The 17,438-nt window shown below is 41.6% G+C and overlaps 2 protein-coding genes across 2 annotated transcripts in view; one reads left to right on the forward strand and one right to left on the reverse strand.

Annotated features, from left to right (window-relative positions):
* si:dkey-7k24.5 (somatomedin-B and thrombospondin type-1 domain-containing protein) lies at positions 1-9,091 on the forward strand. Its single transcript, XM_050038160.1, has 5 exons — positions 1-421; positions 2,310-2,501; positions 2,951-3,029; positions 3,144-3,326; positions 5,480-9,091. The coding sequence occupies exons 1-5, from the start codon at positions 199-201 to the stop codon at positions 5,595-5,597; spliced, it is 795 nt and encodes a 264-aa protein (XP_049894117.1). The 5' UTR covers positions 1-198; the 3' UTR covers positions 5,598-9,091.
* Positions 9,092-12,937: 3,846 nt separating this feature from the next.
* kcnb1 (potassium voltage-gated channel, Shab-related subfamily, member 1) overlaps positions 12,938-17,438 on the reverse strand; it is a 47,988-nt gene continuing 43,487 nt past the window's right edge. The window contains exon 3 of the mRNA XM_050038091.1: positions 12,938-14,866. Within this exon, the coding sequence (XP_049894048.1) occupies positions 12,938-14,866 (1,929 nt within the window). The remainder of the gene's footprint in view (positions 14,867-17,438) is intronic.

Here is a 17,438-nt window from a genome sequence, read left to right on the forward strand (position 1 = left end):
CAGAGCTTCAGCTCCTGTTGGTCACATTGCTGACCCCACTGACCACAGATGACACAAGTTCATATTAAGACTTTGAAGTACTTTAACAGGACAATACTTTAAACTTCTCTGGTGAATAACCTCAGACAGGGATATCTCCTACAGTTTGTTGCACAGCGCACTAACCGTGTTGACGTGCATGTTGTGCGCTCGGTCGTGATGACAGTCAGCTCTGTCACGTTGCTTTGCCTCGGACTGTGTTTGTTCCTCGTTGGTCCGTGTCAATGTGGCTGTCGGGAAACAGGTCTGTGCTGCACCGGCCGGGACCCGTCATGCATCAGCAAAGGATGGAGGTCTGACCGCTCCTATGGCACCTGCTACTGCGACCAGGCCTGTGTCCACACCCTGGACTGCTGCCACGACTATGAGACAGCCTGCCCAGGTGGGTCGGTGCTGACAACAAAACTTGTGTTTATCAAATACTACAACAATCTAGTAACATAAGTGAAGTTTTTTTCAAGACTGACTTGTTTAAGAGTTCTTTATTAATTCTTTCTCAGTAAAATACATCACAACCTATACAACAGGAAAAACATAATCAAAAAAGGAACTGGTAAAATTAGATTTACAAAATTCTGTTATTAAGATTTTTATTAACAGACATATTTATATGCTAAGAAACACTGGGTTGGCTCCTCCCAAAAGGGATAGTTTCAAGTTTTTGAAGTGGGATTGTATGGGGTACAGGGGCGTTAATATAGACAGTGCAGGCAGTGGGTTGTACTGGGGCCCGTGAGGTGGGGGGGCGTACGGAGAGTGGGCCCTCCAACAATGTGTTGGGTGGAGAACAGGCCCTTATGAGTGATTGCCAACTTGGAAATATGTCTGTGTTCTGAGAAGAACTCCCCTTAAATTAAAAACAGTGCCATTAGCAATATGTCCTTGAAAAAGGCAAACCCATCTTTGTGATTTTTTTCCTTTTTTTTGTCTTTTGTAAAACAGTCAATAACATCTACAACAAAATTGTACTCTTATGTAACCGGTGGACACTAGTGTTGTCTGCCTTGTGTGTGTCAATTACGACCATATAAGTGGTCAGGTAATAATAACTGAAACAAAATTTGTGCAAATATAATACTTAATATTACAAATGTGCATTTGACTTTGATAGACATATTGCTGCTGTATACACTGTTGAACTTATTCTAAATAAACTATAATGAACTATAAAATTGTTAGATTAAATTAATAATTTCTTATTTTCTTTTCTTTTTTTGTCATTTACAGATATGCACTGATGATTGTTGGGTAATATGTATGTTAATGTTATCCAGTGTCAGGTCTCTGATCATGTGACGAGACGATATGTGCACAATAGTGTGCACTGGGGCCCATCGCAGCTACCTTACTTACTTACCTCACTCCACTGATAGGGTACTCTACCATAGTCAGTATATTACATACAGTAGATGTCAGTCTGCATGCCACAGGTTGGAGAAGAAGGCTGGGGTCTGACATGGAAGCTAAGCAATCTACTGCTGTGGAGGTGTTGGCAACAAAGTATATTTTTGCTACCTAAAAAAAGTTCCACCTAAAACGATCTACAACAGTTTAAGTGTACACTATACTGAGAGAATTAACTGCTTTACCTTAATGTCAAGACAGTGATTTGCAACTGGAAAATTAAACTGTGGTATTGCTCTCCTCAAGGCCAGACTCCATTAAGAAAAACAGTGATTTAATATTGCTGAACACAGGAGCTGCTGGACTACTGTTGCCCTGATAAGTTTTTGTTTGTATTAAGACAGAAACTAAGTTAATGATCGAAGCAGCAGTAGACCAGCAGCTCCCATGTTCAGCAAGCCGAAATCATTTTTGCAGTTTTTCGCCAATGAAGTCTGGTGATGTTGACAAGGGAGCATAGATGGGGAACTGAAACTTAAATCGGCTTCCCTCCCCTGTTTGAAGGAATAAATACTCTCAATGTAGTGTACACTTTTTCAGGTGAGACTTTTTTTAGGTGGCTAAAAAATGTTTCTATGTCAGACTCCAGCCTGCTTCTCCAAACTGGGGGCGTGCCGACTGTCATCTACTGTATGTAATACATTGGTTATGGAAAAGAACCCCACTTCAAAAAATCCAAACTATCTGGCAACTGTTTATAGAGAGACTTCCATGCTAGGAGGCCGACAGTGTCACTGAAATGTTCAGATTTGTTGACATTATTGTGGCATCTTGCTCTGTAGACATCTGACAGCTATCAGGGGATTCCTATGATGCTGACTTTGTTTTTCTCCTCAGCTGCATTTGCTCTGTCTCTTCTCCCTCAGCGCTGTCGTGTGTGGTGAGCGAGTGGACGGAGTGGTCAGGCTGCGCCCAGCCCTGCAGGGCCACAGTCCGTAGGCGGAGCAGGACAATCCTGCAGGAGGCGCTCAATGCAGGCAAACCCTGTCCCCACCTGGAGGAGCACGCTGGATGTGCAGAGTACTGGTCTCACCAAGGAAGCTGTAACAACCCACTGGGTGAGAGAACATCTACTTGGATCCTTACGCACAATCATTGCATTATTATTCATCATAAGACTATGACTACGGATTGTTGACTAGAGAGATGTTTTTTTTTTAACAGAATATTAATGCAAATGTTTTACCGGTAAATATGCTGAGGTTACCATGTTGCTCTGTATACTGAGTGCAGCTATGTTGTTGTGATGTATGTTTTCCACTTCAAAAGACATACTGATGCATACTGTAGGAGTGCACGCAGCATGATTTATAGCCACTGCCCCTCCACAGCAAACTGTGTCTAATGAAGCACATGAACCTAAGCTGTTTCTCCCAGCATGCCGAGCTGTTTCACATCATAGAACCATACTTTCATGAACATTTTCCCAGCATGCTCATTTAAATGTATGGGGTATTGCAACATATGGTCACATGTAATGTTCTTATCATGGATGCTCCCCCTGCAGTCCCAGCACTGATTATCACTGGTGGCTATGGCAACGCCAGGAAGAAAAGAGACATCCCTGACAGCAGCGACATCATAGGGTAACACATTCAGAGAGTCTTTTAGCCTTTGGTATGTTCTCGGTTTTTGTCAATATGTATTTATTCTGAGTTTGGTTTGTGTGTGTGTGTGTGTGTGTGTGTGTGTGATATTAGGTATTGTGTCCAGTTTCAGTTGACCTCTCTCACAAAAGGATGCCAGCAAAGTTCAGGCCCACACACCCAGTGGATGCAGCACCTGAGGGAGGGGCACCGCGTGTGTGTTGAGTGCCAGCCACCTGCTCTCACTGCTGGACAGACACACTGTGCCGGGGATGGAGAAAAACACGACGAGGACAGGTAGGAATAAAAAGAACATAGAGAAAGCTTTGTAAGATTATTAGAACGTTTCCATGATAAAAAAAAAAAGAGAAAGTTATGTCTGACAACATTCTTTGAATTTCAAAAGCCTCACAGATTTAAGCTTGTGTTGTTCCGGAAACGTTAATGACCAGAAGAGATAGATAAAGTATTTGTTTTCAAAACCCAGCCAGGGGTTTATTCAACCATGAAATTGGCTTGCAGTTAATTTTGCTCGTATGTAAAGAAACTCTGTTTGCACATAACCTCACTACACCAATAAAGGTGACCTTTGTGCCTCACCCAATGGTGGAGTCAAGTATTCTCTCATTACCATCTAAAAAGCAGTACCAAGTATATTGGAAAGTAATTGCAGCTGTTATAACTCAAATTAAAAACACACCACTTGCGCTTCATGATTAATAACAGGAAATCATTTTGACAAAAGACTGAGTTTCAAATTGGCTTAAATGCATTGAATATTGTTTATGTTTATGTGTATACAATACGTATGTTAGTTTGGTGTGTTATGCACAGGAAATGTGATCATATTCGGGACATAATCTGATACAAATTCCTACACTGTTGTCAAATCACTCCCTTGAACCAGACAATTATCTTTTAATGATCCTGTAGCAGCACTTGAACATTCTAAGTACACTCATTTGCCTTCTTGCCGAGAGTTAGATGAGATGGATGATACCAATATCTTGTCTGTACTTTAATATGTAACTGAAGTCTGGGAGGATATATTTGATTAAAAATCAGGATTAAGTGACTTTGTTATTTTTGGACAGGGCCATACCAGCTGTTATCCTGTTTCGAGCCTTTGTGCTAAATTAATGTAACCACTTGCTAACGGAAGCGTATTTACTGTATACACGTAATATTGGTATAGATCTTCTCCCATAACTCGCGGCATGAAATCAAATTATCCCAAAACGCCAAACTGTTCCCCTGTTCCTTAGCCCTCTTACCATAAAATGCGCACCAAAAAAAAGCTAAAAAATATTAGTATTTCCTGTAATTACATTGTTAAGATACAAATGTTTTCACCATATTAAATTACAAACCAAAACACCAACTCAATGCAGGGGCAAGAATTCCTTAAAGTTACCTGTATACAGTCTTATTTTCTGCCTCTGTTGGTGCATTGTTGCATGTCTTGGAGCGCTACTGCCCCCAGTAATTTCTATAAACAGATATGTGCATATGTATGCAGAATCTTTGGGCAATGAGGCAAGAATTTGGTATCGGAAATGTTCTGGATTCCGTTTGTAGTCCAGGTTGTATTGACCAATCATGTTTGAAAGGCAGGTAAACAGGGAACGCGTCGGCTTAAATGCAATCTTGGAACCCATTAGATTTTGTCTGACGACAAGTTAGCTTTATATTAGGTTTTTAGATTTATCTGTATTCATATGCACATATCTGTTTATAGAGATTAGCTGAAATGTGTGGCGCACAGAAAGCAGAGGCTATCTGCTGGTGACACTAGATCAGCCTGAAATATTGGCCCTCGCTCCCAGAGGCTTATCATCATCAGACTGAAAGCTGATGGGCTCCGAGATTGCCGCCACCAGTACATCAGTGGAATAGTGTGACACCCTTGGTAGAAATACTGTCACTTGCATACATGTGCATGTGCATGAGACAGGGACTCGCTCGTAGAAAACTGCTCCATAGTGCTATTAGAGGTCAAAGGAGAACCTTTAATCCCCAAACAAATTAATTCAAACCTTAACCATATCCACAGGGAGTGGGCTTGTATTTAAATAAAAAAAAGGGAGTATATTAGCAGGTGTATGCGCTTTTCAGTGTGGCCAACAAACACTGCAGCACTGCATAGATAGAGGATCCTGTCTCTGGTGTCTGCAAAAATCCAGCATGTTCTACCTGTTTCTGTCTCTGACACAAAGCCTGTCTGTATTCTGAGAGGTGCAGTGGTGGATAAATATGTGGAACAGTCTGATTCACATTTCCAAGGTTTTGTTTTTGTTTGTTTTCATCCCAGACCACTGATCTACACCCTATCTCTCAGATGTGATTGTTAACAGCGAGGACTACCACTAGATGGCAACATTGTTTATCACATGGATTTAAAGAGAAATCTTGTCAACACTAACCCGTTCCTCCTTCCCTGCTTCCTGCAGAAAACAGTCTCTCCAGTGGCAGGCAGTGGGAAACCCTCGATGCAGGGGTGTGTGGAGGCGAGTAGGGAGGCTGGAGGCCTGTTCCTGCCCAACAGCCCACAGCTTCCTCTTCATCTAACCTCCTCCTCCTTCTCACTGTTTGCCTGCCTTCTGTACATATTTACTCAGACTCATGTATAAAGAACAATCTGCAAGAATACATAGAAACCAGCCAGAATAATAAGCACTGACCACTAAACCTGTTGTGTTAAATAGTTCTGGTCAATGGTCCATTGTGCCTTCTTCCCCAGATTTGTGAAACTACATGTAAACATTTTACTAACATGGCAACCCATGCTCACTCCCAGTTCGTCAAATACACTTGGTCAGTGGCCCAACACCTCAAAATATGACGCTCTAGGTAGGCTACACCTCCTATGAACGCTCAGGGACGGCATGTCAATGTACGCTTGTAACAGTCTCTTGGTTGAAAGCACAGACTTTGTTTGACCCACTCTATGCTGAATTTCTTGCTCGTTTTACTACGGCAGTTGCTTAGAATGCGAAAAAATGCCGCCACCCAGTGCATATAGTACTGCTGCTAGAGGTTGCCTCGGTACATCAGCGTCTGATGCTGAGGGCCACTGACCAAGCCTCGGCATTTGACGAGCTGGGAGTGACACTGGGTGGAATGTGGCTGAATGTGTGCCAATGGAAATTCCTATATCTTAAGCAGGATTTATACTTGTGCGTCACCTCTATGCAGAGCCTGAAATGGTTTCAGATTACAAAAATAGACAGATGGTCTGCGTCACCGTGACCTGTAGTTACGTTTCTGGCTCTTCAGCCTATGGCCACAGGCTACGTCGACGCAGAGCCTTCGCTGTAGGTACATCGTGGATTCAACGCAGAAGTATAAATCCCGCTTTAGCCAGAATATAATATATTTGTTGTCTTTACTGCACAACAAAAACACTAATGATACATATTCCTAATTTGGTTTGCATTGAAAACTGCAAATTACCAGTAAAATGAAAGTCAGGAATTCCTGATCAAAATGTAAAGTGATCTGATTTATTTCATTTAGTCATCCAAGGGAAATGTTGCTTTTCTTAAGAAATAGAAATATCTTAGGACATTGAGACACTTTTTTTTTTTACATGACAAGTACTGGCTCTGTGTGAATCACAACCAGTCACAACGCCAAAGTTACAACATGCACTGAACAATAGAACATTAATACAGAAACAACAGCATAGAAAGTCAACAAGTAAAAATGTGTTTGTTTTTTGATTTTTTTTGTACAAAACAGACAGCCTCGGGACCTACAAACAACATTGTATAAGAGCTGGCTAAGGTCATTCAAATATCTTTTTTTCAATTCCCTGGAAACAGTGTACTTTACAAAGACTGATGGCTTAGGCAAGGTTGGGGTCAATTCCACTGAGAGCTGAAAACGTAGAAAAAATATAATTTGGGTTTTTAATTTGTACTAGGTTTTAATTGTGTCATGCTCTAATACTGGTTCCTTCTATAGTGTCATGTGTGATGCGTGTTTTACTCCATCAAGGCATCCTGAATCGACCCCAACCCTGTAATACAGTGTTAGATTCAGAGGATGTGGAATTGGGCTACTTGCTAAAGCAGGGGTTCTCACTGGGTTTTGGAAACTACCACATGTCCTTGAAAAGGGTCCTATGGGGTTCTAACAAAAAAGGAAAAAAATACTTGAACCTCTTTACAGTTAAATTTAGCAGCTAGGGCAACAGCCGAATTCTATTTTAGGTTTCAACTAAATGCATTTACTGTACAGCTGGGAGTCCTGTGATGGAAAAGTGTGAGAATCTGTGCTCTTCATCTTAGTGTGTCAATAAATGAGAAATAAAACAAGTCTCTCGACTGTGTTTTCTTCATAAAACATGATGGTTCAGTCCTTTGAATTTCTCCACTGGGATCTCACTGATTGAGTTTGTTAATTTGAATGGCTCCCTTGGAAATGGAGGATAGTACAGTGCCAAAATGAAATAAAAACAAGGATGACTTGTAAAATGAATATTGTTTTTGTAGTATGGTGGTATCATGTCACAGTATCACAGTCTAGGTGTCAAATCAACACATCATGCTTGATGTTTCTTTTGCACTACCTTGTCTAAAAACTGAAGAGTACCAGTACTGGTGGCAGGATTTCAGTGCTTGTGTTCGTGTGTATGCACGTGGGAAAATAAATCTCAGTTCTCTACAATAGTGCTTGCTGTCTGTTCATGTAATATTGATTGTCATCATTGTTGAGAGATATTTCAGTGAAAAATGGTCCCTGACTACCGAAATATAGAAAATCTAAATGATGGGACAGAAGCTCACGTGATGCTTCATGAGAGGTTGTGTGATCTGAATGCCCTTCACTTTAGTGTTAACAATTAAACCTAATCATCCATTTTTCAAAAATGATATAATGCACTCAGAAGAACACGTATGACTGAAATTTGTTTCTTTACAACTTAAGAGAACATTTTGAAATCTCAAAGGTAAAAGGTGTTGGCATACATTGGCCTTGACTTTTCATGAGATAATTATGCTATAAAAGTTCAATCAAGAACGAGCATTCAACTGGTGGTCTATGAGCCAAATGAAAAAAAACAATGACATGGACCAGGCTTACTTGACCCTTTGCTATGTCCCACCCCTCGAACGCAGACTGGCCAATCATAGCCCAGCACTGGCCAGCTTCAACAAGGGTCCGACAATTACACAGCTGTGCTCCATTGACTCTAATGCGATTGTTTCTGATTTTCTTCATTTTCAGGCTGGTTTGTGGATTTCGAGCTACATGTTGTGCCTCAGGCACGTGCAATTGTGATACTCATTTCTTGGAGATGTTGGAAAAAGATATACGTTTCTTCCCTGTTCCAAAACCAAAATCAAAGCCTTAAAAGTGTAGGGTTAGCTAACTGGCTACTGAAGATGTAGCTTACTAAATGTACACACATTTTGCTTATACTGTTTATAGATTATAACAGTTAATAAAGACCTACCAGCTGTGTGTCATTGCAGTGTTTGCAAATGAATTTTGTTTGGCTTCCCCCGGAACTCCCCGTCTGCCCGCTGGTGGAGGTCAAGCGGGTCTGGTGGCATGGGGTGAAGACAAACACTGTTCATCTGCACACAATGTGATGACACCCAACTGGTTGAATATCAACAAGTTTCCCTTTATATTCATTGTCTTCTGTCTCTAACGGTGATGTGGTGGGCCACTTTAATACTGTTATCCGTAGCCTATAGGCTTTATGGTCTAACTATCTTTATCTTTTTTAACCTGTTTTTGTTGATGAGTGAGTTTGACATCCTGGATATATCCTTCAAACACATATTGTAGACCCTTGTGTCTCCTCTCTGAAATCATCATTTTTCCAAAAAGTTGCTAATATTTCTTCAGGGAGTGCAGTTACTTACAGTGTGGGCTCTATGCTCGCTCCAACAGCTTGATGGACCATCACACAGGGGCGGGGCTTAGCAAAGGGTCAACTGAATCTGTGCCACTTCCACCTCCTAATGTGGTATATTGAATCATACAAGTTCATTGTGGACAGAATGAATGAAAAGGAGCAGCCATTCACAGGAGACTTTCAAACATGATTCAATTTAAGTATGACCAGAGGCCATCTGGAAAATGTTAAATATCTGCAATTAATTGTGATGCAAAAGGACATTTTCTCATTCTAAAAATCAATGAATTTAATCTGGGAACACTTCTTTGCAGATGATACCTAAGTTTATGTTTAAAAATCATTTTGGGTGTGAGTGTTTTCTGTTTTTGTGAACTTAACTTTGAATATATGCAGATTTTTTGTTTATGTGCAAGAAATGACAATGATCAGAAAATTAATTTGGATTATAAAAAGAAATGTGTGTTCATAGTGTATGAAGCTGCATAAAATGAATTTATCATCAGCTCAAACCACCCATCCTTGCCTAATTATATGACATGTGCTAAGTAAGATCCATAAATTGTGCCTCCCATCCCTCTCTTCTCAGCTGTAAATGAAGCTGCACTTTGAAATGTGTGCTAAAGTGATCTTAATCACTCATATGACTAGAGTTCAGTCTGTGTCACTGCTCCATGTTAGAGTCAGAACTGCTGATATAATATGGAGAAAACAGAAGCAGGATTCCCCCAACATGCATACATTGATAAACAGTTCATTCTTTTCCATTAAGCGGCAGCCACACTGCTCTAATGCCCTGGCTTTACAGCTGTCATACACACACACACACACACACACATACTGAGACACACACATGGTTCCCTCTGCATCTCACAGTCATTGCTATTCCTTTCACACCTCCGCTCCTCTCACTATGGGAGAGCAATATGAAATGGTTCAACTCTGTGATTAAAACAGGAAATGAAATCAGGGTTTGTGATTAGACTCTTAACCACAACACTAAAAAATTCATGTCGATCACCCTCTGTTGACTTTTGAATACAATTTTGCTCAACACCTGCATTTTTAAAAGTGCAATGACCTCTTTTGTTTGTCGATTTCGCCTTTATACTTGTGTCATGAAGCTTTTAAAGTTTGGTCACTTTTCTTTAAGAGTTTGTTTAGTTGGCAGTGAGATTCTCCTTTGTTCATCTCTAACGACATAAGACTCTTGCCCTTCCCATTTTAAATTTATTGTATCCTAATACAAAGGTTCATGTGATATACTTAATATAAAGTTACTGTCGTTAGGTTTAGAAAGAGAAACATGGTGATGATGTACCTTAAAATGACTTAAAGTTGACATGGTTCCAAACACCAGTCTGCTGGGGAAAGGATATGATCATCTATAATCTGTATGATCATCATTATATCATGATTAGGTAGGATATGTGCATTACTTTCATGGGAAAACATATGAATACTGCACTAGAACAGCCTGTGAAATTATATTTCAAGGGGCTAAAGGAGTAACAGTATGTTTGTATGATTTAATTCAAATTTTTAAGGCTAGGATTCTGATGAAGACCATTTCTATTAGGCTCCTCTCAGCAGAAACAGCACTTTTGTCTTATGCCATTATATGTGAAGTGACACTTACTGTAAACACATAATAGAGAATGCATTGCGGGGAATTGCAGTATTAATGGAATGCTACAAAGATTTTAGACAAAAACATAATGTATGTACAAGGTCCTCACATCATAATGTTGCTTTTACACCATACTCATAAATATGCACAGTGAGGAGTTGCTCTGCTTACATGTGACTACTGTGCATACCTGTCACTTTATGGGTGCATGCCTATGTGTGAGTTCTTGTATATATGTTGAACATACGTTACATGCATTCAGACCTTGGCGCTCCAATTAACAAACCGTTGCTGAGCTGCTGCCAGTCCTTGGGAAGAGCTGCTGTCTCCATGGAAACTAAATGTATCTACTGTATGTATCCTGAAAATGGCCTCTCATACCTGTATGTATCTGTAATGGGTGTGTGTGCTCATGCATGGGTTTCATTTGGTCAGGTGTTTACAGCTGACTTAAAGTTAACCTGGCGGTTTATATTTAGTGCCATTAAAGTTTATCTTGACTATTAAAGGAATAAAGTAGAGATGGAAAACTTGCCTGCTTTCACTATCAAATACACACCTATTCCATTTTCTCAGAGTGTGATCTCTTTGGATGCTTTCGTGTCAACACATTGTTACTCTCAATTCGTCAAATATGTCAGCTTGGTCAACTATGAGGCTCTAGGTACCCTCTAGCATCAGTTTTGGATGCTCAGGGACGGCATGTCAATTTACGCTCATTACATGTGTAGTGTCATTTCAAAATAAACTTCCATGTAGGAACGCAGGTTTTGTCACGTCAAACTACTTTAGGTTGAGGTAACAAAACTACCTGGTTAGGTTTTAAAGTTTTGAGTTCAAATAAATATATTTGTTTTGTAACCTAAATTAAGTTAACAACTATGTCACATGATGTATGTGACTGACAAAACACTAACGATGTAAAGTAGTTACAAAAAATGAATGTTTGACACCCAAACAGATGTCTCCTGGGTTGAAAGTCCTGTATTTGTTTGACCCACCCACCACCCCTCTTTCTGTCCCACCCCACGCGGACTTTCTCATCCAGTGGGTTTACATTGGAGTTAGCTGGAAGCCTGGTGCATCTCATACAGATGCTAAAGGGGTTCCTTGTGCATCAAAATCAGACACCAATGGCAACTGACCAAGCTGCTGTATTTGACGCCCCGGGGGCTGTTCAAAAGAAGGCCAATGCATGCTGAACAACTGTTACTGAAGTCTAAACTTTATGTCAGTGATGATATGCTGTAAACATTTAAAAAAAACTATATTAGAGGATTTTTATATATTTCATTTCTAAAAGCATCTCATGTTTTTATATGTTGACTGATTGGGTGCATGCATGCTTCATAAATGTGCGCTTTATGCAGCATTCAAGCTTATTATTTCTGGCTCTTATGATAGCCCATATCAAAAAGTCTTGGTCCACTACCACTAACATCCTTTAGAAATGATACTGAGGTGCTAAGACAATATTCACTGCTCAAGATTTGAAAGTATCATCCATTCGCACCATGACATGATAACATAGGGGATAGCAAAATACTGTCCAAGAAAGAGCGCTCATAATAATGAATGATGGGCTGGAGCCTCCGATAACCGCAGCCTCTGTGCCAAGACATTGAACCTTATACAGGATTACTCTTCACATATGATTATGACAGAGCAGACTAGCAAATCACATATTTCTATAAGGAACTTTCTCTTATCTATATAAAAATAAATCAGGTAAGACAATCTCAAGAGTGTGTGTACATGAATTACCATCAGACCACCCATCAACATTCACGCTCACTCACACACATGCACACACACACTTACAATATAGTCAGACATGCACACCCCTACAAATGTAAATGACTAAGGCCAGTTTTGGGAATGGAGGGCACAAGTAAGTAGCTTCTAGGCTTCTAGGTCCTCTCCTGTATCTCCAAGACTACAAAATGAACTGGAACTCAGTGATGGGATAGTGGGCAGCTGGGATTTTTTTTATACTAGAGATATCCCCCTGATGCTAAAACCATCATTCAGTTTGGTTACACCATTTATAATCACATTTGAACTTCTCTTACGTCTCTGCCTCCACAGGGATCTCTGAACAGACCCGTTGGCTACCTGGGAGTGCTCTTTTGTTTGTGTTATACCACTAATAGGAATGAGTTGAAGCAGGGGCAGTGACATTCTCCAATTTAAAAGTGTTTTTCTCCCAGAGTATTCACCACACATGTTGACCCTGAGCTTGGTGCCTGACGGCATGCTCAGGTAATTTGTGAAATTTTCGCAGAGACCCTTTGTCTCTCCCTCCTCCTTCATCTCTGGATTACAGAGTGTTTTTAGTCTGTCTGGTGTCTCCATCCAAAAACACTCTGGCTCCAGCTTTCTGTTTATTTCTGTTGCACTTGGACCTCAAAGGTTTTTATCCAAAGTATTTTGACGCATCCTCTCAACCTTTGGTCTCCGTGCCATCTCAGGTCCTACGTGATTCTCGTGAGCTACCCCACGAATCCCTTCAATGGGGAACAGACAGTTCTGTCCCAGCATTTTTTGGGCTGCTTCTAAATGGTTGGCGCCTTTCTGGTAATTGATGTTGATGCTGCGTTTTGGGCTTGAACCAGCCAAAAGACGCTCTGAAGGACTGGTGTCAGAGATGTCGCGGAGGTGCTCATCGTCATCTGTGTCAGCATCAATGTATTTGCTGATGGAGGAGTCGTGGAAGGTGAAGACAGTTGGGGCCAGTTGGGTGCTGCTATCTGGGGACTTGGGTGGGGTTCTGCTGCTGGCAGTGGTGTAGACAGAAGCTTCAGGGCTTAACAGAGAGCGGTCTGACAGGACTGAGCTGTCTGAGAGCGGGGATGGGCCTGACTCCCCCTCACTGCGACAGCCTCCTTTGTTGATAAGGCTTTTTGAGGAGTTGCCAGAAAAGAAGAATCTCCGTGCATTCTCTGAGCATGAGGGCTTTGTGATAGACACAGGAGTCAGCATGGGCTCATGCTCCCCAGTGGTTTTGGGGCCTGTTTTTGTACTGCTGTGCTGGGACAAAGCTGTAGCTGGACTGTGGGAGTACCGGTTGCTTTCCTGAAGACCAAGGTCAATTGCTGGACTATGGGGGAAGCGTGTATTCTCCTGGAAGTCTGTAGCACAACTGATGTAGCTGTCAATGCTGGACAAGCTTTTCATGTCCCCGACTCCTTCTCTGGTTCCTAGCACTGGTGGCCCGTGATCTTGGATAGCTCCCAGCTCTATCTCATCCCTCTGTTTGCCAACTCTGGAGCCCCTATCTTTAGCATTGAGGTTAGGCTGGGATTGTGTCTTGGCCATCTGGTTGTACATCTCCTCGAGCTTCTGGACATTTAGCCTCTGGGGACTGGTGGCTCGGGCCTTGTTGGGAGAGGTTAAATCCTGGGCGTTGAAGGAACGGTTTGAGCTGGTCTCTGATGCAGCTCTCTTGGGGGTCCATTTCCAACGGCTTGGAGAAAGATGGTTGTCGTGAGGCCTCTCACTTTTCTCTACCACCACATCCATCAGTTCTGCACTTCGAGCAAATGCCTCTTTCAAGTTCATTGAGACAATGCTACCATTTCTTTTTGCCCTCTCTAGGGCCTCTCTTCGTTTAAGTGCTTTTTCCTGCCTCTTCTGCTCCTTGTAGAATTCAGAGAAGTTATTTACAATAATAGGAATAGGTAGGGCGATCACTAGTACTCCTGCTATGCAGCATAAACCCCCCACTATCTTTCCCAGAAGAGTTTTTGGGTAGATATCTCCGTAGCCTACTGTCGTCATAGTAATAGTAGCCCACCAGAAAGAAGCTGGAATGCTTTTAAATTTTGTATCCTCCTCATCCTTCTCAGCAAAGAACACCAGACTGGAGAAGATCATGATGCCCATGGCCAGGAAAAGAATAAGCAGGCCCAGCTCATTGTAACTCCTCCTGAGAGTGAAGCCCAGGGACTGAAGACCTGTCGAGTGACGAGCCAGCTTTAGAATACGCAGGATACGCATAATCCGAAAAATCTGAACCACGCGGCGGACATTCTGAAATTGCAGCACGCTCTTGTTGGATTCTGTCAGGAAGATGGTGACGTAGTAGGGCAAGATGGCCAGCAGGTCGATGACATTCAGAGGACCCTTAAAGAACTTCCACTTGTTGGGTGAGGAGAGAAAGCGAAGCAGATACTCCATGGTAAACCAGGCAATACACACAGCTTCCACGTGGGCCAGTTGTGGGTTGTCTGATGACTGGCCAAACTCATCAGTGTCCTGCAGCTCTGGAAGGGTGTTCAGAGACAAGGCAATGGTGGATAGCACGATGAAGAGGATGGAGATGATGGCCAGGATCTGAAAGACACATTTAAAAAAGTAATATGAGTAAGAATTGTAGGATCAGGGGATGACACATATCAGTTAAAATCAGGTATCAGATTTACACTTAAGCATAAATTACTTATTCTGATTAGACACCCTGCACAGAATACAATAAATGCACAATCATTTTATTTAAAAAGGGTTTTGATTACAGAAGGGCTAACTGTAAGTGAATTCCAATAACCCCACAGTCTAAAAAACGTTCAATAAATTCCTGACTAAGTGTGTGATTGGCTGAGAGCTAATGGATTGGATTGACTTGGACCACTTATTTATTCATGACTCACTTATCAGGCTTATCCACATGAGTAAGTTTGCTTTACTGGAAAAATAATGTTTAGCAACCAATGAACAAAAGAAATAGCATCACAGAATACAGTGCATGTGACTTGTTGAAAATCCTCTCCAATTCAGCTGGATGTTTACCATGTTCACAATCACAGCTTATCATGTTAGCATGCTAACATTTGCTAATTAGCATACAGCAACATGCATTATGACTTGGTGGTGTTGCCAAATGAAAAATCCGGAGATCGGCAAAATTATTAAAATGTATCCTTATGGGAGCATATCCAGTTTCATGGCTGCTGTTGAAATATGTTAGCCTAGATCGAAGTGTTGGACCCACCAACAGATAATCCTGTCACCAGAAGGACATGTTGGCATTCTGTGTTTCTGCAAATCACTTCATGTGTGTTTCATGTGTATCATATCAACATTTCTAAAGTCAAGTAGTTGCTGAGTAGGAGCTGAGTTTCTCATTAGGAAGAGCAGGGATGGTGGATGTTGTGAGACCTATAGGCAAGAAGACTGCCAAGCAGCAGACCGCTGCGTCATGAAATTTCCAGTGGTGTTTGTGCCCACTAAACATTCATATGTAGAGCCCATGTGGGTAGTAAATGGGCTGAAAAATGGGCCCTATATTGGATTGTGTACAAGTTCCATGTTGGCCCCATGCCATTTGCCCACATGGGTGGGTTTACCCAAGTGGGTCCCATGATGCCCATTTTGGGCCCATACCCACTTGGTACCCAGGCAGCCCTAGAATTACTCATGTGGGGCCCACTTGAGTAAACTTCTCCATGTGGGCAATTGGCAAGGAGCCAATACGGAATCCATGGACATTCCCATAAAGAGCCCATTTTTCAGGCCATTTACTTCCCACATGGGCCCCTATACACAAATGCTGTCTGGGTGGCAACAACAGACGGGTATTTTTAAGGTGACACTGTCACATTTCCAGTGGTTGTTGTGGCAACAATACTGGGTATTTCAAGACTAAACATAATCTTTTCCTTACCATGACCAAGATGTTTTTGAGCCTAAACGTAGCCACACATAAAATTGAAAACTGAAACCTAAAATAACCCTGTAATGTTTCAGCATATATGCTACATATGAAGCATACAAATCCAACATATCCGTGGTTTGCAGAAACATACCAATGGCCAAATTATTCTGGCCATTGGTATGCCAACATGACTAAATAAGCCTTCTTAGACTCAGAATGGGCAAGCTAACTTGCACAACAACCTCAAGAATGCTCAGGTCAAATAGATGCTAGATGCAAAATGAAAACAGGTTATGAACTGTAGCCGCAGTTGTGTGGTCACAGAAAGAGCCCTTCAAAGGGCTCTTGACCATTTTTGCTCTGGACTGAAATTTGCATGAAGTAGCAGAGATAATCAGGCAAGCCTACTGTTTTCACACAGTGCTGACCCTGTTCAGTATTCACCAAATCAGTGACATGGTGAATGCCAGATGAAATAGCAAGGTGAAAGGCTTCAGGGCTCTGTCTGTGATGATATAACTAGGGTTACAAAACATTATCCTCATGCTATTTCACGCAGGTTTCTCCCTCTAATCGTCTCCCTAGATTTAGTGGGGAGAGGCAGATCACTGCCTGCACCACCTGCACCACCTGCTGTGGCACCACCGTAACATAAAAATGAACATCAAATGGTCACATAGGGGCTGAATGTCCACAGAATCCACTGCACTGGATGATAACTGATTTATATTACATGGTACAGAGGACTGGGAAGTTTGTCAGGAAACGGCACCCTGCACACATATACACACACACATACACACACACACACACACACACACACACACACACACACACATGCACACACACTACCCCACCCACACTCTACCAATCATGCTAACAAGCAAGTACGTGGTGGTAGACTACACTTCTTTTAGCACCGTATGACAGCTCCCCTCTCAAACAGCATTCATAGTGTAAACAAAAAAAATCACTGCCTTTGCTTTGAAGCATATTATTCTTGTAGCTTGAGCTTGTTTGATCTGGATAAGTGACTGCTCTTTTATGCCACAGTGAGAAAAACCAAAGGAAACGTTGCACAGTTATCCAACTTGTAATATCCCATCAACCCCACTTACAGCTCAGATAAAAGATACATGTAACAGCAACAATTTTATGTTTATGGGATGTATTTTGTGATGAGGTACTGAAAGCACTAAGGTTGTGAATGTTTGTTTAAATCAACAAATTCATTGATGTCACATCACAGACGTA

This window comes from Epinephelus moara, chromosome 24, assembly GCF_006386435.1.
Source record: "Epinephelus moara isolate mb chromosome 24, YSFRI_EMoa_1.0, whole genome shotgun sequence".
NCBI lineage: Eukaryota > Metazoa > Chordata > Actinopteri > Perciformes > Serranidae > Epinephelus > Epinephelus moara.

Excerpts from the sequence above, each read along its gene's own strand:
- si:dkey-7k24.5 (XM_050038160.1), top strand. The coding sequence starts at position 199 with ATGACAGTCAGCTCTGTCACGTTGCTTTGCCTCGGACTGTGTTTGTTC. Across the intron at positions 3,030-3,143 it reads GACAGCAGCGACATCATAGG|GTATTGTGTCCAGTTTCAGT; the intron begins GTAACACATTCA and ends GTGTGATATTAG. Across the intron at positions 3,327-5,479 it reads GAAAAACACGACGAGGACAG|AAAACAGTCTCTCCAGTGGC; the intron begins GTAGGAATAAAA and ends TGCTTCCTGCAG.